Genomic DNA, 23,224 nt, shown 5'->3' with positions numbered 1-23,224 from the left:
CATTCTTACTTTCCTCTCTTCTAGCATCCTGTTCAGTGACACCAATATCTGAGCAAATGATGGTCTTTCGTATGGTTTCTCTCTCCAGCACTGTCTCATTAGGTCATACCTTTAAAAATCAAAGATCAACATTTGACAGTTTAGACATATGGATTAAAGCTGCAAATTCATGCTTATTGAAAGATTTTGCACGTTCCATTTTTCAGAGAAAAACACATATTATACATGTTATACATAGCTGAAATTGCATTTTCCATGGCTGGCTGCTGTCTGAAAAGAATTTTCCTATACTCTGAAATAGTAAAAAAACTCTCTTTGAGTTAAAGCTCGGTCATGTTGTGTAAAGAACGGAGTATCTGCTAGGAGCTGAGGCAGTAACTTACACTTCATCGTCACAGTTGAGAGGCTTTTCCAGTCTGTACCCTTGAGGCAGTTTTTCATATAGTTCTGCACATGTCATTCCACAATATGGTGTTCCACCTAAGGCAAAGTTTAACCATTGTCATGAACAGAAGTGGGTTTTAACAAAAAAGAGTTTCATTTCAGAGTAGAAGCAGAAAAGTATGACTGACTTAGCAACAGGTAAATTCATCCAATGTTAGGGAACATTTTGCAGCTAGATTTTTGTTGTGAATGCTTCCATACTGCTTGAAACACAGTATTGAAGAGAAAAATAAAATTAAGTATCAGATTTTATGATCTGTGGGGCTGGCCTAAATTTCTCTACAAGTCTGAGAGCCTGCATCTGATTGTATTCAAACTGTTTTTCCAATAGCCTTCATGTCAATAGGCAAGTCATTCCTTCATTAGCATTGTATTAACAGGATCAGATATGGACTCATGGAGCTATTACTGTCAAGCTGGTTTTGCTCCTTTATGCAGGTGTTTGGTTGTTTAGACTTGATTTTCCACACTGCAGTGTGTTAGTTCCCATCCATATGTAGTGCAAACCCATTTAGTAAGGAAAGTTGGAAACAAATTAGAAATCCAGAGCTCATGATTAGTCCAGTATGCAATGTGTACCTTTTAGACAGCAGACCGTGGGGCACATGTCCAGGGCAAATCACAAAGGAGGTGTAAAACAATGTTATTGAATGTTTTGAGGCTGTATCACAATCGTTATGAATAGAGGTGTATGCAGAAACAGACTCTAAATTTTATTTGAAGATCAATATTCAAAGATTTTCTTCAATAATATTTGGGGTAGGAGATTATTACTCCCCCACCCCGCAAGGTCATTAAAATATAAGTCTTGACTTAAAACTCAGAAAGGCTAAGGAGAAGCCACACATCAAACTCAAAACATATTGGATTAAGGCTATATATCATGTGATATGCTCAAGTTTATATTTAGGTATGGCCTGGGTTTTATAGTGCAATGAAAACATGAACATTATGGCTCTTTCTCATTTAAAATGGAAAATTGCATTTCCAAGCATACTGAAGCTGAATAAAATTTAATAGAATGAAACAGAAAAAAAAATGAAACATGTTGTGAAGCAATATTATTTAAAAGACTGAATGAATAGAGTTGCCTTGGCTCAGATTGCTTGTTTGTGCAGTACAAAACTCAGATGCTTACCTAAACTAACAATTTCCCATAAGAGGACACCATATGACCACCTGCAACAGAGGGATATTTTTAAGTGCAACAAGAATGCAACAAGATTTAATATTTTTAAATGGTAGATAGTTTTGCTAGTATTCAAGGAACACAGAGAAGTGTGATACATTCTTCTACATTTTTCATAAATTTTTGTATAATGATAGGGCACACAGAATCAGAAAGCAGGAAAATGAATCCACTCTGAGTCAACCAGAGAACTTCATTAGATTGGAAGCTCTCAGCAAATGTTGCATTTACAGAATTGTTTTGCCAAATATAATTTTCAATTTTACTGACTAAAATACCAAGTTCCTCTGGGTCTCACAAAGATTCATAAGGTTTCTGATTTCAAATGAGAGATGTAGCTCAAGTATTGGTCCAAATCCAAGTAGCTTGGGAATATGCAACTTGGTAAGACATTGATGAAGAAATTAAAGGAATTTTTTTGTTGTGACTTTTAATTTTTTTGCTTTCTTTTGCTCAGGCAAGCTGACATGACCACTGAGTGTTTTGACTTAACAGTGACTATCAAACTTTCCTTGCTATTGAAAAATATTTCTTTTAAAAATGCTACTTGAGCATATACTTACACATCACTATTTGTGGTGTAAACACTGTAATTCAAAGACTCAATCGCCATCCATCGCACTGGAAGCCGTCCCTGGAAATTATTTCATGAAAGTTTATTTGCTGGTAGTTGAAACAGCAGTACTGCAATTGATTGGTATGCCATCAATTGTTCTGTAGTACATTAATGAAAACTGACTTTATGCAAGGAAACTTTATCAAGTAAATAAACTTATTCAAGTCACTCATTTTTATGGAAAAAACTCTTTACCATGAGGGTGGTGAGGCACTGGCACAGGTTGCCTGGATGAGCTGTTGATGCCCATCCCTGGAAGTGTTCAAAGCCAGGTTGGACGGGGCTCTGAGTAACCTGTCCTTACCCACAGCAGGGAGGGTGGACCTACATGAACTTTAAGGTCCCTTCCAAACACAAGCCATTCCATAATTTTATTATTTCCTTCCCAAAGGGACAGCTCACACTAAGGCTAGCAAAAAAATTATGCAACCAGCATCAAGACAAAATGTAAATAATACCTAAGTGATGTCTTATGATACATGCCTGTGACTAACCCCATTGCCTTGACAACACAGTCCTATTTCTGGTCTATAATTACATGATACTTATTACACATCTCCCTCTTTCAGATATTACAAAGCATTAGCTCTGGGCAGCTGTTTTTTTCAGCTCACAGATCCTGACACACCTACTGTCTTGCTGGTTTCTTGCTAACTTTGTCCTTGCTCAATAGAATTAGACCAGTTTACCTCAGCTATCTTACTGTCATCCATATTCACATAAATAATTTTAAATTGCATTTTATATTATAAACATGGTAGAGAATTTATTTGCAAGTAACATGTGTATATTAATAAACATGATATATATTTTACATGTTCATGAATAACATTTAAATAATCAGTTCTGTAATAACCATAAGTTTGCATTTTTTTTGTATGAAAACATAAAGAAGGAAACAAGAAAACAGCCTGTATCAGTTTGTTTTGGTCCTTACCATGGTCTTCTTAACATAAACTTCTTGACCTCTTGATAAGCCAAAGTCAGCTATTTTTGCAACATAATTTTCTCCCACCAAGATGTTTCTTGCTGCCAAATCTCGATGAATAAACTAAAATAAATTTAAAAAAATCACCTCAATATCAGTGAGCTTTTACATGCTTTACTTTACTGCTATATTAAAAATGGCAAACATTCAGAGTAAGAACACAATACAATGAATTACCACGGTATGTCACTACCAAGAACATTTTAAATTTTATCTGAAGATGAAAGCAGTTAACCACCATGTTGTCTGCAAGTTTTAGTGCTACTTTCATGATTCCCCATGACATGGGATCTGACAGGATTAAGTGAAGACAGGAAAATAAAGCTCATCCAGTGAGTGCTATAGAAGCTAAAATTAAAACCTTATTTTGATTTCATTAAAAGGTACAGTCTCAGAAAAAATTATTTACTTTGCTTTCAGTTGGTAGAACGTTGAAGACTGACCTGTTTCTGGCTCAAGTAATCCATCCCTCTGGCAACGTCTGCTGCAAAATGCAGAAGTTGCTGAGAGGAAAGTGTCGATGCAGTACTGTTGGCAATAGCAAATGCTGGATCTGTCTCTAGTACTCTGCTTTTCCGAAGGAAGTCCAGTAAATTTCCATGGGGAGCATATTCAATAGCAAGGTAAAGATATCCTAATGAAACATCAGATAGTGAGCATATCAGAAACTAAAAGGTGGTGAGTAATAGTCTGCCTTGAGTGAAAAAAAGGAAATAACGTAAAACACACCGGAGGGGAAACACCAAACAGGCTAATTTCTAGAAGTAGAGGAGAATTTAGAGCTATTGATGAACATAAGTTCTGAAGGATAGCTTGTGTTTTGAAACAGAAGTTTCTTTGTCTTTTGAAATGTTGCAGACAGATCTGCTTATGAGCTAGCCTTTCTATGGCCTATATGGCCTGTACTATGGGGGATTTTAAAGTTCACGAATTCAAGAGTATCTTACCCCTATGTTCACATGCTCCCAAAAGATTTATGATGTTGGGGTGATGACCAAGTTTACAAAGAACTTCAAGTTCTCCAGCAAAATCTCTGTGATCATCTTTTGATGCATACTCTGAAAATCAAATAAGCATACATTTATGTTTTCCTTTGAACTGAATTTATAACCATGTTGTTTTTAATTATGAGTACTCTGAGTTGCCTGGGATATTACTGCTTCAGCCCCAGTAAAAGGAGAACCAGTTTAAGGTACACTAGTATTTACTGAAAAAAGTGAAAATTTTCAATCAAAGGAAAAATGTCAGAACCTAATGTCTCTAGCAGCAATCCGTATCTTAATATACCATGTCACTTCTCTTCTATTTGACAATGTAAAATGTTGTAGCAAATAATGTGAAAACTAGATGTTTAAAAATCTTTCCATACGTGTGCTGTTGATTTATTTCTGCCTGCAAACAGACCTTGCCTCTTCTCAAATTAATCATCTTACTTAAGAGTGTCTCTCAATTTGTCTAGATAATGATCTAGTGAATTGCAATAAAATATGTACATTCTTGCAGTGTTGCAAGAACTGTAGTTCTGTCTGGAACGTAGCTGTCATGTCAATGAATAAGAAGGAAATGAATGACCCTCATGGTGTGCGTACATATAGGTACGGTTGTCTCTGTATGGCTACGGTGAAGCAAGATGAGCAAATGCTGTGCCCCAAGACTAGCTCTGTGCTTCACTCTACTAAATGCATCCCACTATGCAGATGAACTCACATGAGGTTCATTCTGACCTATGAATTGAAAAATACATGATGGTTAATGATATTAAACCATTAAGGAGAAATGGAAATCAACCTGACCGTGCAGAAATAAAGTCTGACAACTCTTGGCCAGGTAACAGCTAATACAACTTAAATAGAAACTTTGAATATTTATTTTAGCTTTAGAAGAGGGCTACTAAGCATTTGTTATGACAGAGAAACACTTGAAATAAACAGCTAAGAAAGAAAATTCCTAAGTCACAGGATCTGTGGTCTTTACTACCTTTCATCCTTTTTATTGCAGCATCCATGCGTAAGCCATCCTTCTTAATGCGTGCTTTCAGGACTTGCCCAAAGTTACCTTCCCCAATAACATCTTGAAATTTTATGTCATTCCACTCAAGAACTGGATATATAGTGGGGTCTGGACTATTTTTGGCTTTCCTGCTCAGGGTGAGAGTACCTGAGTTAAACTGTACAGCTGGCTCTTCCCTCTGCAACAGAGTTAAGCAAATGACATTAACTGTGATTTCTACTTCACTGAGCAATGCCCTCATTTACCAAATACCTGTGTGCTCACTCATCTACACACACACACACAGAGCTCAATGCATCCCTTACTTACACATAAGTGAGTACATTAGGCGTTTACACCTACTTTAGACACAAACTGCAACAAGCAGTTCTGCCCAGATCCACAACATTATTCACTCATAATTTATGAGTGAATTTTTTAGACCTGGGCCACCTGAGCAGATTTATAATCATCTTGGAGACGAAGAACATGGGCAAAAATAAAGTGAAAAACTGATCTAAAAAGTCTCTAAAAACCTGATTTAAAAACCTGATTTAAGTCTCAGGTTTGAGATTTATCTCATATTAGGCTTAATTAAATTTTGTTGGTTAGGCTCAATAGAAAGGGTGAGGCAAGAAGTAGAAAGGAAATAAAAAGAGAGAGGAAATTATCTTTTCCATAAGGAGACATCTCTATCTCCAGGAGACATCTCCTCAGTTACACAGTCTCACTAAATACTTCTGTGGGAAAAGTTTCAGGACAAGCAGCCAAAGCTGTTCTGTGTGGGCTGGGGACTGATCATCTGTTTGGATGAATCCCCAGCTCCCTGTTTATGAAACAACCTATTCAGGTACGTATGAAGGAGCTCTTTGGCCCAGCTTCATTTTGCTTCACAGGTTCCCCTCTGAAGTGAGAGAAAAGCATCGGAAAGCAGAGTGGTAAAGAGATTGCAGCAGGATACAAATATGTACGTGTGCATAAAGAGAGAGATATCTCCATGTAATGTTACAGCCCTAAGCAATTTCCTCACAGCCAGAACTATGATGCCACCATTGACTGGTCCCTGGTTTGCTGTCCCCAGACTGAAAATGGATGAGCATTCACCAGCAGGTGCTGATGCTCGAAAGCAGCTTTAAATATACAGTAGTTTTTAAAATCAGTGTGACTTCATATAGGAAGAACAGGCTCCTCCCTTCTGTCTGACTTGGTACTTGTCACGCACAGGTGCGACAGGGCAGAAAAGGGAGCAAGGGAAATGATGTGCAACTTTTTTCAAGCCAGCCTTTCTACCTCATAGCCTATATCTGTGATTCCTTTAGCTCCAGGGTCACTAGGAGAAAAGTTTTGCAACAACAGTACTAATTACACACATGAATAGAAGACAGTAACTGGGAAGGCCAGGAAAAAAGAAATTGGAAAAAAAAACCAGGAAAAGGTGAGCTAAAGTTAACAATCAAATTGACACAGGAAAGCTGGAAACCCACCACCACATTTTGGAAAGCCTGAGCCATTCGACGCTGGAAGTTGGCTCTCTTTAACTGCAACATGATGAGAAAGGCCAGGAGAATTGTTACACAGGTCATCCCTGCAGAGCCAAGGATAGCAATAAGCAGCATTTTTCCTCCTTTTGATTCATAGGGAGCTGTTGAGGGAGCACATAAGGAGTTCATCATTATTCCCAGCTTATTCTGAATTCAGCTATACATTAGCAATGTATAGCTAAATACTCCTATCTTGTAAACTGTTTAAAGACACAAGAATACATCTCTTTGCTTTCCAAATATGTCACATACTGTGGATGCTCACTGAATTTTGGGTGTATGAGCACCTACAGATTTTGCTGCATTCTGTCAGAGCAGAGTTGAGGTCACTTTCAGTGATCTAATAGGCTTGTTATATGAAGATCCTTTAATTTATAAGGTTGTGGGCCCTTTCTAGTGGATACACACAAATTGTGACTGTTGTCACTTCACCAGTGCCATGTAGTGAACTAAGAATTCAATTTCAGTGGTGCTGTGTTGTATGTCAAAGCTAAGAGCAAAGGAAAATTAAAGTTTAAAAATTAATATTATGACCCTGCCTTAGCTAACTAGACTTGGTTTGTGCAGGTTTAGCATGGTGGATTAACCAACCTTTAGTTTCTGGAAGAGTCTTCAGTTCAAACGATGTGTTTGGGTTGCTCAAGCCAATGTTGTTTTGAGCATTAATCTGAACCTGGTACACAGTGTTTGGCTCAAGGCCCTTCAGGTGATACTGAGTAATGCTGGTGTTCTTTATGATAATATCGATGTGGTTATACTCAGCCTTGCCATAAATTTTGTAGCTGATGATGATGGAGGAGATGGAGTGACCCTCAGCAGCTGTCCAAGAGATGACTGAGGATGTGTCTGTGGTGTTAGAAAATCTGATGTTGTATGGTGCAGGAGGGATTCCTGAGAACAAACACAAACAGAGCATTGGAGTACACATCCATCTCTTTCTCCTTCCCACAGAAAGTAAAACACTTTCCTCGCCGCTTTTGCTGTGCAGGATTTTGTTGATGAGTTATGGCAACGGAATGCAAGTTTTATGAACTTGATGTGCTGCCACCCTTGTTGCAGTACTCCGCAGTAGTAGTAGTAGTAGTAGTACTCCAGAGATTGGGATGGCATTTGGTATACTGTCTTTGGATGAAGACATGCATTCTTTGGTCTGTATGCTAGCGCACCAAAATTGCTTTCAGATTAATGCAGAAAGGGTTCATTTCTTTCTATACTGAATTACCATTCCCTTGTAATTCCCATGTCCCATACTTTCATTTCTTTAAGAAACAATTACCTGTCAGGATACAGCCTGTTAAAAAGAAGGGAAATCAGTACCAACATTTCCAAACATTTAATGAGAAAACCACCAGGAGGGGTGAGTGCTACACTTGTGGACACAGCCATGACTGCTGAGCTAAGTACCTTCTCCTGGAAAACAGTACCCTTACACTTTTCTTACTGCAGTTTGGCATCAGAGCTCAGGAAACTGGAGTGTCCCACGACAGCCATTGATACTTCTGTTAATACGTGTAGGATCTCAGTGAGGGCATCCTCACATGACTTGTAAGGAGGAAGAAGCACATCTTTCCAGCGTGTGATATGGGCAGTGGCACCCATCATCCATTCAGATGGACAGCTATTTAGATGGTACTTCATGCAGATGGGGCATTTGTTGTGGTGTTATGAAAGCACATTGCTCACACTCAGGGAATTCAAGGGTAGTCTTCAGTGTAGCCCATTTGACTACTCTTTGTTCACAAGGCTTTTACCTTGCATTGCATCTTTTCTTCTATAAGTGCTGACTATTTCTGTATTGTCATAGCTGAACTGAGTAATAAAAGAGCTTGGAGTAGTGAACTCTGATGGCCCATCATTCTGAGGAGGAAAAAATGCTATGTGTGTCAGAAGTGTGAACTGCACTGAAATGAAGATTTGGATTCTCAAGCCTTTTTTTTTCTGTTAAAAAAAAGTCATTATTAGTTCCTGATAATTTCCAACAAAAGAATTTATTTCAAAACAATAGCAGTAACAACCAAAAGTGATCATCAGGAACTAAGTGTTACAAAAACAAAGGATTATATTCAATATAGTCATCAAGTGACAATTAGTCTGATCACTGGGGGAAAGATGAAGAATTAAACAGAAGAATGTGAATCAGCACTTACTGTCACTGAAAGTCCATGCATACAGATAGTTGCTCCATTCTCCTTGGGACCTGGTGTTCACCCGTACCCTGCACATGTATTGCTGTCTAGGCTCAAGATCTTTAATGATCAAGGTGGACATATTTCCTGGCACTTGAGTAATAACACTGTTCTCGTCACCGTTGTCATTCACGCTCTTCCTTTCCACTTCAACACGAATGTCATCCTCTGTCCTCAGTGTTAAAGGATGCCATGACAAATTCAGGGATGTCATACTTTTTGGAAAGAGAGTGAGACCTTCTGGTGGAGGAAGACCTTGGAAAAGCCACAGTGAAACAGGGAACAACATTTTCATGTCTGGTATGTAAGCTGAAATAGGGGTACCAGTTAATACCAAATGCTTTCCCTAGCTTAGGGTGACAGAGTAATTCAGCCACCCCACACAATTCAGCAGAAGTTACACCTAAGAGATGTTGATAGTGCCACAGTATCTTATCAACAGCTATTGTGTCAACAAAAGGTTAACCTGAACGAGCTGGTGTTGCGGATGTATTTTTTTTAGATGTGAGAAGCTAACTGTGTTGTTGTCTTGTCAGATAGCTCCTGGAGCAATCCTCATTTATTTTGTATGTCTGTATTCAGATTGGGATCTATCCTCAGTGAACCAAAAACTTTCCTGCTTTTTCAAACTTACTCATTTCTAAAGCAAATTGATCTAATATTAAGAGGAAAAACTGCAGAAGAAGTGATTTGTACCTCCAACTCTGCTGCCTAGCCAGACAAAACATATAAATTTTCCATTACCAGATCCCTCATCTCTAAATCAGGGAAAATAATAGCTGTCTTTTTTGGTTTTTTTCCCTTACTTTTTTTTTAATCCCTGTGCTTGGGACTATTTTGAAGGACTCTACTTCAGGATCAGCCTTTTTTTGCTCAAATTAAAGTGTTCTGGCAGAGATCAGGGAACAGACCACCTAGAAAAACAGCTGGAACTCCCCGTTTGTGAAAAGCTAAGATGTGACTTACCGAGTGCAGCTGTTGTGAAGCTAGCCTGTGGTCCAGGATGGCCTTCCCCACCTTCCCCTTGTCGACTCAGCTGAACACAGAACTGATATTCCGTTTTGGGTTCCAGATTGTCCAGTCTTTTAGTCGTGCCTTTTACTGACAACAAAAGTCAAAACAAAGTAAAGCCATGGCCCGTGCTGAGATATGTTAAGAAAGTAAAAGTTTAGAAAATATAAGGTAAGACACTCAGGCTCCTTTTCTTGTTGCTTTTCCTCATTTACTAAGATAAACTATTTAGAAGTATAAAATAATTATTTTTAAGTTGAGCTGAAACCCAGCCCCTGTTCATCTGCCCTTCTTTCAGGATAAAACAGGACTGGTTGTTTAGCATTGTGCACTGTTTTGTGTATGCACATCCTGTGTTTTACTCAGTTAGTAACAGTCGTTGTTTACTTGTTAACGTTCATGTAATGTTTCCTATAGTATTTTAGGTCATGCATAAAATGTTTAAGCATAGCTGGACGAGGTCATCTTACTCATATGCAGATTTCATTTTGCCCATACAGTTCCTGACAAATATTTTGGTAAGTTATTTATCTCACCAGGGGCACAAATGACATGAAGCAAGATGGTAGATGCTCCAGGACATCTCTACACTGCTCACTACTTTTGAAAACCTGCTGCTTACATAGCAGTTTTCAACAGCTGGGCCCAGCAGTAAGTGCAGTTAATCATAAGGAAGGAGGGGAAAAACTTTGGTTCCTGTAAACTGAATACATTTTTGACTACTGTTGATGTGCCACATACACATGAACATTATATTTACTATTAACAGCGTCACACATCTAGTCATAAAAGATTTAACTTCTGTGTGTTGTAGCGTCTTTTTGGTCTAATAAAGAATGGACACCAGGTGGTGTTTCAGTTTGCAGCTGAAATTTCTGTTTAAAGAAATTAAAGAATGTCCTCTTACCTTCCACAGACATCCAGGACTGATAACGTTTTGCTGGCTTGTACAGAAGTTTTGTTGACACAACAGGTCCATCTCCAAGATGTAACTCAGCATTGATATTAATGATGAGAAAATTATGTCCACTGTCTGTCAGTCTTGGGGGATACTGTGGCACAGGAGGAACTGAACAAGAAGGCAAATATTAAACCAACCTTTTAGCTCCCTGTACCAGTAAGACTCAGGTATATCCTTAATCTACAGGGAAATGGGAGATGTTCTTCAAAGCTCTCACAAAATGGATAGGGCTCTACACCCTAAAGCTGACAGTTTAGATATTTAAAAAACAAACAAACAAACGAAGTTGATTGTTCTTCTAAACCTTACCTCACACTTATTTTTTCAATATACATAATTAATATCTTGCTTATATAGGGTTTCTCTTCATATTCTGACTGTAGATATTTATTCAGACACTATCCTATAGTGAAGAGAACAGAAGGCCCTGCCATGTTAGATGGTAAAGCTGTGCTTAAAATTAGAGAGAGAGACTTGAAGAGACTCTTGCTTTTACCTTTGACTGTAACTTGAAATGGTTTCTCTGCCATTCCTGCCACTGTCTGCACACTGCACACCCAGGTTCCTGTATCACGGGGCTGGACTCGATTGATTGTAAACATGGCTTCAGAGCGATTACTGGTGGAAATTCGGGCAGGCTGAAATGACAAAACATGTACAAGGCACGAAAAATGTAGGTATTTTAGAATATTCCATTGATGCTTTCTCACAATTTAGAAACTCATCTTGAGTTTAGTGATATCAATTTCATCATCATCACGGCGGCTAGGCTTTGCGAATGAAGATTTGAGAAGGGCTCCACCCACGCTTGCTACAAGCGTGCTGAAGTGATATCAATAAAAATCATCTAAAATGGCAATTCCATAATTTTCATATGTGCTCGGGCATTCTTGGGGTACCTCAGAATATCAAAATTTCACATTATGCTTGAAAACATCAGTGTGCATTGACTGCAGATAAAGTCAATATAAATATCAGAAATGAGACAAAGCAATTAATCAGGAACCTACCCTTAGGACAGTTCCATCTTGCTTCAAAAGTTTGAATTCTTCAGATTTAGGAAGCGGCTTCCCAGTTGCTATACAAAATGGCTTGAACTCGGCGCCAGAATTGAGCTCTATGGGATCTAGTAGGTTTTCTATCTGGGGCGAAAGATCTGCTGAACCTACAGAAGATATATGGTACTATGTCATCCTTCGGAGAGAACTTCAAAGAAACAGGGCCAAAACAGGTTTAGGTGTACAATAAGCACAGGCAGTTGTGGGTGATTGGCTCTGCCTTCCCTTGTGTGGGCATATGCAAGAATCTCACTTACCGTCATCAGCATTTTTACGTCATGTAAACATGAGAAGGAACAAGCCCTCTTCTTTCTTTCCCCCACCCCTCTTCTCTCTTTCTCACTGACATTCAAAGCACAGACGTGCAAAATCTTGCTCACATTTTGTTCTGAATGTACAGCATCTTCTTGTTTTCCATTTTGTCTGTTTATAAGAGCAGTCAGATCACAACAGTACAGTTTGGCTGGTTGGATCGCAGTCTTATTTCTCTATTTGGTTTAGTTCTTGAAAGGTTTTACAAATTAGCAGTGGATTTATTAGTTTATTTATCCAGCAGAAATAGTAGAATCTGAGTGTGTCTTACAGAATACCATGTACAAACCTTGCCTGAATCCAAAGAGACGAGTTATGTTCAACTTTATAAGCTTAACTTTCTCTCAGAGAAACTGAATTTTTTAACTCTGGGGTTGCCTTGGTATCTCACTTGTCAGTTTCAGATCCTGAAGCACAAGGTATGGGAATGTATGCAGACAAATAAGATATAGGTAATGGTAGAATACCATAAGACAATCCAAAAGCTGGATGTGCAACTTCTGTCAGTGATTGATGTTAAGGTCAGTGTCAAATCTTACAGAGTAAAGCTTGAAAATCTACCTCTAATGAAAGCAAAATCAGAATAACTGATAGCATATCATCCTGATAAATGCATCATATAGAGGCTTAAAACCACTGTATTGCAATGAAGTTGTACAAAAGCGTCTGGGCCCCTGGAATGTAATGGACAGAGCAAGGATATCAGCCTGGAGTGGTAATGTTGTACCAGCATCAGGATCTGTTTCAGTTACACTGGGGAAAAGCCATTTACTACCGTGTTACCTTGCTTTACCTTCTTTTTCACATTGCAGACCATGCCATCCGAAGGAGCAGATGCAGCCCTTAAATCTGTCGCATGTCCCTCGATTATGGCAATTGCATTTAAGTTTACAATCCGACCCATAGAAACCAGGTTTGCATTCTGTAAGTACAAATGTTCCAGTTAGTGCAAAGGTACTAGAAAATGTCTTCTGTAAGTTTCCAATCTTATGATGGACACCTGACTCATAAAAAAGTCCATGACTTTAAAAAATCCTGCCTATTACCTAAAATCCTGTTAGTTGCCTTCTGTATTTCCTGTGTGCTGATCACCACTTTTTTTTTGTTTTGTTTTTTTACTATACCTTTATCACACTCCAGTCCCATCCATCCTGTGGCACAAGAACAACCATATGGATCCGGTAGACAGAACATATAGTTTCTGCAGCCATAATTTTCTTTACAGCTCTCTTCACATGTTTTGCCAAACATGTTGGCTCCACAAGCTGTTGGAGGGAGGAGAGGGAAAGAATAACCCAATGGCACTGTCCACAAAAGAGCTAGTGCTCTCAACAATACAGCTTTAGACAAGAGAAACCTTGAATTTAAATTAAAAATATCACTTTGACCATTCAGATACCAGATATATATTAACAACCATAGCAACTTAAGCCACAGCTGTTTTAATGTTCAGTACAGACAGCATAAACAAACATAACTCTCTCACTGTGAGGATCTGTCAGCCAAGTATCCTTGCTTTGGATAGGAGGGGACACAGCTGCAGCAATAAATCCTCTTTATAAGCCCTTTAAATGTAAAATGGACAAATGCTGATCTCAAGGTTTTGCGAGTGGTTTGGGTGCCAGCTATTTCAATAGCTTAGCTCTAGTATTTGCAGCACTGCAGTTCAGTCAAACATAAGGACACATATTTAGTAAAGAATGCAAAAAGTTGCTTGGAGAGGTCAAAGCAATGTGAAGCCTACTCTAATTCTTCCAGAATCCAAACTTACTGTCACAGACGCAGATGCGCACAGACAGATACTGTCGATATGCACCTACAGAGACCAAACATCCCGTGAGCACATGAGCAGCTTCTTCAAAAGTATCCAGGGAATCTCTAACATGATTCCTAGGGCCAGCATATCCTTTAGATCTCCTATTCTGCCATGCATTTAGCAGTCAGTCAGTAGCACTGAGCATACTCATTTCAAGGGAATCATAGGACAGGCCATGTTGGAAGTGACCTCGAAAAATCATGTGCTTCAGACTTTTGTGAGAAAAGGAGCCTAGAGCCTAGAAGGTATTGTCAAGCATGCTCTCACATTGATCCAGAAGTGCTGGAAATTATTAATCTTCTCTGGAAAATAATCTCTACTAAAAGAAGAGAGGGAGAAATTAAATCACAACCACAAGGGAGAGATTAAATCACAACTACAAGAGCAACCCTACTAATTCATGGTTCATCTCACCCAGTTCTGTCCTGTCTCCAGCACAAGCTGTAAATGCTGCAGCTTTAAAGAGTAAAACAAGGCTACTCCCTCAATAATATGCCAACTCCTATTACACAGAACAAATCAATAAGCAACCTCTGAAAGTATTATTTACTTACCTTTCTCACATGTTTTTCCCATAAAACCTGGAGGACAGATGCATTCCCCGGTATCTTCATGACAAATGCCATTGTTCGTGCAGGAAGGACAATGGGAGCTACAGGAAGGGCCCCATTTCTGAGCTTCACATCCTTTTTTGGAAAGATATGACATATTTGTTGTCTTCTTATTCAGTAATCCATCAAGTTGTAAAATTATTTTTAAGATAAACAGTAAAATACATAAAATTACAATCTGTATGGAACCCCCATCCCCCAGCCAACTGGATCACTTTAATTAGTAAATTGGGAGTAGCTCCAAAATTCAAATTTATGGTGCTACATTAATTCATTTGCAGCTCCTGGAAGTATCCTGGGGATGTTGTGTTATCATCATAAACATTTTCTCTGTACTGTGACATATTTGAACAGCTTTTTATTTTTTCATATCAATTTTATATTTCTATCCAAGTTAATAGAATATACTTTTGTTTATATCTGATGAAAATGGACGTAGCAGCATAAGTTACAAGACATTGAGAATACTTAGTGGAAAATATGCAAACTCATCTTTTCATCCACTAGGAAGTGAACCTTAAGAGCTAACTAAGGATAGGATAGTCTATGAAGAAGATGAATAAATCTTAAAATAAATCAGGTTTGTATATAGCCCACCATAGAGAACAGGGAGACACAGTGGAGAATGACATCCTTCATTCATACGTGATGTTTAAAAAGCTGAGATGCTGAAAAAAGAGCTAGCTCTCCTGGGAATAGCTAAGATGAACTGAATGTAAACCTGATTTTTTTTTTTTTCTCTCTCTCAGCTGTATAAATCAATATCAGCTTGTACCAAAGATCGATGGGAAGAAATTTCTTCTGACGTAATCTGGTGGCAGTGTATGCTAGGAAAGATTTTAGCCTTTATTTGGGCACAATATTTCATTTCAGGTTCATTATGACTTTAAAAAATTAATGATCCACACACATTAATGGAACTTACGTCTTACAATAAGCCTTGTGTAAGCAGTAGTAAAGAGGTTTCCTCCTATATATCTGGCAGAGTAAACCCCTGCATCGTGTGGTTGAACTTGAGGATAGGAGACTTCGAGCTCCCCCGGCACTTCATGCCTGGGCACAGAGTGGATGAAGGAACCTGGTAAAGGAGCACATAGATACCACAGACAGAAGTCATTCACGCTCTACCTACAGAAGTCAGTTTGCATTGGTCACTGAAGAGGGACAGCTGGGATGGGCTTAGCAGCAGAATCAATTTATTAGCTATGAATTTTCTGGCTCTTTAGCTATCTTAGTTTTTCATAGTTGAGGAGTGAGAGTGAAAAAGAAGCTAGATCTTGAGGAAGTTTACTATATGAATGGGACAAACAACTTCACATTCAGCATTGCTAAGAGTCTAGTGGTTAAAATTGTTCATTTTGTCTCTTGGTCTTTTCTGAAGTAGGGGATAATGATCCGTAAGGAGTTCAGGGTTGCTGGAGTTGCATAGCAAATGCCAGGCGGGTCCAATTTAGTCTGAGCAGCACAAAGACTTACTGAGGAGACCAAAACAGAAAGAGCAGCACATAACTTTATCTTTTCTTCCCAGATTTAACATGTTTCTGTTTCTTCTATGTTGGTTTGTTGTTTTGGTTTTTTTTTTTTTTCACCAATGGGCTTATCTATGTTATTCTAGATTTGCTGCAGTTAGTCAAATGTTTGCTAAGTAAGCCAATAGCATGTGGCCTCCCCCATCCCTCTGGATGGAAGTAATAACATTTGAACTTTGGTTGCTGTCAGAGAAGCTGCATCCATTGAACTTCAGGACCCTTGAGAGTCCTTACACTCCTGTCTGTTATAGCAAAGCTGCTGCTGTGAGCTAATGCCAGGTCCAGCCAGGCTCTCACTAAAATATATGTGCACGTGCTCATACACAACCTATGAATAGAGCCAACCACCAGCAAACCCACAGAGCAGAACTGTGACCCTGCAGGTACTGCACATCCATATGGGGTTCACTAAAATGGCTTGGGTTGGAAGGAACCATAAAGATCACCTAGTTTCGAACCACCTGCCATGGGCAGGGATACCTTTCCGCAGATCAGGTTGCTCAAAGCCACATCCAGCTTGGCCTTGAACACTTCCAGGGATGAGGCAAACAACACCTCTATGGGCAACCCGTTCCATTGTTTTACTACACTCACATACAAGAATTTCTATTTAGTATCTGATATAAACCCACTCTCTTTCAGATTAAAGCCATTCCCCCTTGTCCTGCCACTACATACCCTTGTCAGAAGTCCCTCTCCAGCTTTTCTTCAACCCCTTTTAGGTCCTGGAAGGCCACAATAAGCTCTCCCTGGGGACTTCTCGAGGATGTATAACCCCTACTTTCTCACATGAACAACCCTCACAGACAGCCTGATCCTATTCTGACTTGCCAGCTAGAATGGCTGAATGACCATTAAACAGATGGTACTCTCACAAATGTCCTTACCTTCTACATCCCCTTACAGTTACACTGGTAAAGCAAAATTTTTTTAATTTTTCACTTTTTTGAAATAATTTAAAGGATAAGCAGCATCAAGCAGGACCTTTACTGTCTGTGATCATGCATACTATCATACCAGCAATCTGATTATGGTCAAATTTCAGGCAGCCAAAAACACAAAACTTTGCTGGGGATCATTACCAAAACAGTCAAAAGATTGTGGGTCATTTCAGTCCATGACAACATATGGCAAAAGTTTTCCAAGAAAACAGAGCCAAATTAAAAGAACAGATAATGGAATGGATTTGTTTTGAAACTGTGAGGCTTTTTCTAGATAGCTTTTGATTTACAAGCTGCATAATAAACTTGACAGTAAAGCATTAAGAAAGGTGTATGCTCACAGTCTGTTAGCAAGGCTCAATTTTTTATGCCTTGTTTTCCAAGATGGCCCATTAGGTTGATGTCTCAAAGAAATTCTGTTTAGCAGAACCATTTCATTCTCTAGACAGCCATTGTGAGGTCCTGTAAGGGGGAAGTGGTACTTTAAATTTCTTAAATGAAAGACTGCAACAGTTACATATGGCAGGAGATGTATTTTGTGTTCTTTGCCAGCTGCTGTATCAGGAATTCTCAGGCATGCTGTTTCAGCAGTGTCTCAGGTGAAAAGCTTGACCTACTCTCCAGAGTCAGTTTGGGACTTTTTGCCAAATTTCCAGATGGAATCCCAGCTAAGGGAGCACCATGACGTAATCACTCCTGCTCCAACATCTCATCTGGCCCTTGTATGAAAAAATGCTGACAGGAGATAACAAAATTTCCTAGAGACCTGAAAATGTTGGCAAACTTCTCCACTCTGCCCTGGCATAGCTGAATCTCTGAAGAGCAAAGAAGCAAGTATTTATGAAACTCTACTTTCCATATTGCCTTTTTAAAAGACACCTTTTATTTATTTTTGTCTTCCAGACTGTAGAAAATTGCTCAGTAACTGGGGTTGAGGCTACCTCACTGCACCATTCTTTTGCTGTGTGTCAACACTTCCTTACCTCATCCTATTCTGTTTTCTCCCTGTTTCCTAGTGGCTCACTGTATACTATCAGATAAAGATACTGTGCTTTCCACAAATATAATTTGTTGGGGTCTAACATTCTGATTAAATATGAAGGCATGGTGAGTTTTAGTGACCTGTATTTTCCTACATTTCTATAGATAGCAAACAGCACATATTTCCAAGTGTCAAGCAGGAGCAACATACAGTTGAAGAGTGAGTTACATGTGATTTAGGTCCCATGTAAGATAGAAAAGTTGGTGTTATAAAAGTTGCAACCTGACTAATTCTCGTAGTTGAATGAAATAAGGACAAAATTTTGTTTACAGTTTTTTCTTTCTAATAGCAGACTACTAGTGATTAATTTCTTAGCCTGAAGAGTATCATAGAAGAAAAATGGCCTCAAAAAGCCATTTGAAGAACAAAAAGTGTGACTGAAAATCAGTGAAAGTACAAAGAAAGAAAGACAGCCTTCACAACGGCACAGAAAAACAGAACAAAACAAACAAACAAACAAACAAACAAACAAAAAGCAACAAAAAACACAAAACCAAAACAAAAACTAAACTCAGGCAGATATATGAGGAGATGTAGAAGGACATCAAACAGGAAAATAAGAACCAAAGTAGGGGTATAAACTGAGGATTTGGTATCTTGGGGGAAGAGAAACAAGTTGGATCGACATATGGGATATGGCAAATGGCTCCCTTAGGGAACATTAAATGTATGAGGAATTATGTCTGATACGGTTGCAAACATGGGCAGAATCAGCAACAACTTTAAAACAGTTACTTGGCACTTAGTCTGAGACGACAGCAGGAAAGAGAAAGGATGAGAAAGATTGATTACCATTCTTGTAGATCACTGCGTCTTCCTCTTTTGATGCCATTCTGATGAAGGAAATATTCACATGCTCTCCTTTATTTGCTGTAACAGTTAATGCCACTGGGTAGAATGAGGCTGAAAAAAGAACAGAATCATGTGATAAATAGCAGTTATTGTCTCTTTCTGGTCTCTGGCCTGAAAGCTGAGAATGGTTTACAGCATGACCCTGACTCAGATTTTGACATCTAAATTGCTTTAGAACATAAACTGATTCTTTACCACCAGCAGCCTCTATCTATGTTTGGCAAAGACAGAGGAACTGCCTATACCCTGAAACAACATATTGCCACTAGAACCTGGGGCATGAAAAAAATAGTTGGCTTTTGGCTGAGTAACTGGAAACAATTCATAACTAGGAGCTCCAACTGGCCGTAGAACACTTTCCCAAGTTTCTTGATCCCTTGAGACATTTTTAAAGCAGACTGGACAAAGTACTGGAAATTGTATTGTAGGGAACATGCTGTCATTGGCAAAAAAATACCTAGAGTGACTCAGTTCTTTTCTATTTAAGTTTTATGATGTAGAGCTGTCAAAATAGTTCAGTAGACAACAATCATGCAGGGTCTCGAGGAGGTGTGGTAAGATAAAGGGAATTTATGCTTGTTCACCATGGTCTCTGGAAATACAGAGAGTGTTGGTTTGCATTAAGAACCAAAGGAAAAAAAAAATAAGATAGACAGGCACTGATACTTTTACCAAAATAGTCTCAGCTGAAACTGTGTCTCAATTAAAATGTGAGGGACTGTCTAGATTGATACTTTTCAAATTTTCAGCAGAAAATTGAAATTAATTTTCGTGCTTAAACAGAAAGGTACTTCTATACATTTTTTTATAGTTCTGGATTAAACAAAATAAGAAGGCAATAGATAGAAGGATTCTCACAACGTTTCTGCATTTTCCTTGTCATTACTAGTGGAAAAGTATTCTCAGAAGCTATTTGGAAAAGGGACAGAAAAATATCAAGAAACAGCCTTTTTGAAAAAAGTGAAATGGTAATTTTGATAACCACGTTACTCTGAAACACGTTAGAAGTTAGGGATGCTTCCTTTAATTTACTTGGAAAATTCTAAAGTAAAGCTGTGAAGTGTTTTGAGGACAAATTCAGGTTTTCAGGCCATTTCTAGCTCTGAGTGTTTATGCGATTCTGGTGTTGATACATTATATAGGGAAAAAACTCTTCTTAGGTGAAGTTGACTTCCAAGTTATTCAGCTCTTTACCTGTGTGAGAACTGTTGCAACTTTGTGCTTCCCCTCTTAGAGCACTCAGGAATCTGAGGCATTGATTTTGCACCAACCGCTTTGCTCTTTCTGTTTCTGAAGCTGTTTAGCCTTAGGAGTTCATCCTGTGTAAGTTCCTCTCAGATAAATTAATCCACCCTTATTTTTCCTTCTGCTACCACCTGCTTTGCTTTCCTAACAAGGTGAGTGGTACCTTTCTGGCAGGAAAACCCACCTGAGCTTCAGCTGGAAGAGCAGCATTCATATTCCTAGTCAGCTCTGCACTTGCACAGGTTCCATTTCTATTAAAGTTGCATTTCTTTCACAACAAATATTTTATTTAAGGAACACATATACAAGTTAATATGAACTGTTAGACAACTTATTAATCAAAAATTGCCTTTTATTTATAATCACGCCTACTTTTTTTGGTTCATTTTCATCAGGTTGTTGATAAAGTATTCTTTGATTCACAGCAATGGAAATGCAGAAAACAAATTTGGAGTCTGTGGCCAAAATTTGGTGGCAAAGAAATACACAGAGGTAGGACCATAAAGCAGAGAAAAAAAATTATGAACTAACTTTCTCTCATATGTTATATACAATAGAGCTGTAAAAAATGAGCCGGTAGATGCTAAATCAAGGTTTGTATGAAGCTGAATTTGTGTTAGTACCTCCATGATATTATTTTACAAAATCTGAGGGGTTAAAAAAGGATAGTATTCTTTAAATGTTTGAGGAAAGAACAATTTATTATTTCCATTTCAGAATGGAATTTTAATTAAAAATCAAAATGTTTATGTTATGTGATGTAAAACTAAAGAAAGAAAATCTGAGCAAGAATGAAAACATTTTTATTAGCCCAAGCCAGCTTCTCTCCTAGAATATTATTTCCTTGAAATTTTTGACATTTTAATGTTTTATTTATGATTAGAAATAAGACAACTATTGAAAACTCACAGTTCTTTGCAGAATGGAATTTCCATCCCCTGTGCAGTTCTCAAGTTTATGCTCTGAGCCTCTGCCACATGTTTTCATTCCTTTGTATATGATACACAATTGATTTCACCAGGACTCTTCCTGCTTAAGTACATGCATGGGAATCTATTGAGCATTTGCCATTTTACCTAGACACTGGTATCTGCACTTGTATCTTAAAGAAATAGAGAATTCTAATACAGAATAATGAAGTAAGATCTCTTTAGAAACAGGCAAACAAAAACTTCAAGCAATCCCAGCTTACTGTCAGCTCCCAAGTTACAAGTTATTTATTAATAACAAATGCATAGTGAAAACCTTAGCTACGCAGGAAAAAAAGAATTCAACAACTTTCACAGAAATAAATTGCTAATTACAAATAATCCTAAGGGGTTTAGTTGTAGTGGTTTTTTTAGACCAAATTTAGTGAGGCAATACTAATTGTTTTAACAAGATATTGCACTTTTGTATTCCTATTTTCTTTTCCTTGAGTTTGGTTAGGCTTAACAAGAGGACTTTTTCTTCAGGGTATTGTTGCAATGGAAAGGAATGCACACTCCCTGTTGGGCTAAGCTCCAACATATTTTTAGGTTGTGATTTGTATTACACAATTTCACATCTTGAGTGTGCCAATGCCTTATAGAGACATAACGAACTGAGCTGCAGGACAAGTGCCATAATGCTCTGCTGCTAGTATTTCCATTATTGTCTCTTTGTCTCTTTTCCCACTCTGTGACTGAGTTTCTTGGGGGAAAATACAGTCACACACATGAAAATGCACATTTATTGTGTACAAAAATTGCATAAATTATATTTGACTAGAGGGACAACAGGCTCTTGCAGTGCTCTGTTCTAGATATGTGTACTGTATACAGTACGAGCACCACTCCCCATGAAAAGATAAAGCATAAACTTTTCCCTCTCATTGCGTATATGAATATTATGGGTAACCATAATGATTCAGTATAAAGAATTCAGGAGAATAGACTTGTTACTTTCAGAATAGTAAATGTGTAGAATAAATTAGGAAAATGAGCCACTTACTTTTACATATAAAAATCCTCACTCTGTTTTCATATCTTATAATAGGTATATAATCAGGGAAATGGCAGTTCTCACTAACTGAGTGGGGCTACCTAAAGGATTAATGCTTAGCGAGTGTTTCAGCAACTTCTTGACCTGAGGATGCAAAACAGTGACTGGATTTTCAAAAGCCTTTCTTCCCATGACTTTTCATGTCCCTAATGGGAAACTGCAAATTTCAACTCTTGCTCAATTTTTGTTGTTGAAAAACACATTCTGTCTTTAAAAATTACACAGACAACAACAGTAAAGTGGAAAAATATCTGTTTTCCAGTTACCTATGCTTTGCCAGATTTCACAGTCCTTCCTCGACTACTTCTTCCTCTTTCTGTGGAGTTGTTTAATAGCCTTGAGGGTTTCTGAATGCACCTCATCCATCTAATCTGATTAGATTATACCCCTTCACTGAGGATTTGCTGGTTCAAATTCTGTTAGTGAAGGCTTTTGCAGAGAAAATCTGAGAAATAGATTCAAACCCAGAAATTAATCAAAGAAACCTACCAACTGCTGGTGTGAATGTTATTTCTGGTTAGAAAAACTTCTGCTGTATAAGAAGCTCTCAAAGCTTGATTAATTAAAATTTTCTGCTCCTAGGTCCACAGATACCAAGTGCGAAGAACTGATTGATTCAGAAGACATTCAGACCCATGCATGTTATTCTACAACAAAACAGCCAGAAATGTGCTTAGCTCACTGGCAGTCTGCCATAGGTAGGGTCACATATTGACTTTCCATGGACTGTTATCTTATCTCCTCCTCACTGCAGCCTCCTTTGGAACAATGGAGTTGTCAGTCTGCATCTGCAGAGCTTTCTTGGTGACCAGTCCAACTCTTCAAAGACCACATTTGGTCAGACAAAACATAAGCCAAAGAAAAACGCATC

At 38.3% G+C, this 23,224-nt stretch overlaps 1 protein-coding gene across 1 annotated transcript in view; it reads right to left on the bottom strand.

The window, feature by feature from the left end:
* Positions 1–23,224, bottom strand: part of TEK (TEK receptor tyrosine kinase) — a 37,345-nt gene that overhangs the window by 2,051 nt on the left and 12,070 nt on the right. Inside the window, exons 3-22 of the mRNA XM_027881013.1 lie at positions 19,027–19,137; positions 15,648–15,800; positions 14,666–14,797; positions 13,420–13,560; positions 13,089–13,217; positions 11,936–12,090; positions 11,422–11,563; positions 10,872–11,033; positions 9,920–10,054; positions 8,915–9,208; positions 7,359–7,658; positions 6,711–6,868; positions 5,215–5,425; positions 4,185–4,295; positions 3,681–3,871; positions 3,187–3,300; positions 2,197–2,267; positions 1,583–1,623; positions 384–480; positions 10–109 (exon numbers count right to left, since the gene is read on the bottom strand). Coding sequence (XP_027736814.1) covers positions 10–109; positions 384–480; positions 1,583–1,623; positions 2,197–2,267; positions 3,187–3,300; positions 3,681–3,871; positions 4,185–4,295; positions 5,215–5,425; positions 6,711–6,868; positions 7,359–7,658; positions 8,915–9,208; positions 9,920–10,054; positions 10,872–11,033; positions 11,422–11,563; positions 11,936–12,090; positions 13,089–13,217; positions 13,420–13,560; positions 14,666–14,797; positions 15,648–15,800; positions 19,027–19,137 — 2,948 coding nt within the window. The remainder of the gene's footprint in view (positions 1–9; positions 110–383; positions 481–1,582; positions 1,624–2,196; positions 2,268–3,186; positions 3,301–3,680; positions 3,872–4,184; positions 4,296–5,214; positions 5,426–6,710; positions 6,869–7,358; positions 7,659–8,914; positions 9,209–9,919; positions 10,055–10,871; positions 11,034–11,421; positions 11,564–11,935; positions 12,091–13,088; positions 13,218–13,419; positions 13,561–14,665; positions 14,798–15,647; positions 15,801–19,026; positions 19,138–23,224) is intronic.

The sequence above is a fragment of the Empidonax traillii genome, unplaced genomic scaffold (assembly GCF_003031625.1).
Source record: "Empidonax traillii isolate 1590-97213 ecotype Southwest subspecies unplaced genomic scaffold, ASM303162v1 scaffold82:size1209730, whole genome shotgun sequence".
NCBI lineage: Eukaryota > Metazoa > Chordata > Aves > Passeriformes > Tyrannidae > Empidonax > Empidonax traillii.
Note: the sequence above shows the minus strand (reverse complement) of the source record. Positions and strands in the feature narration are given on the sequence as shown.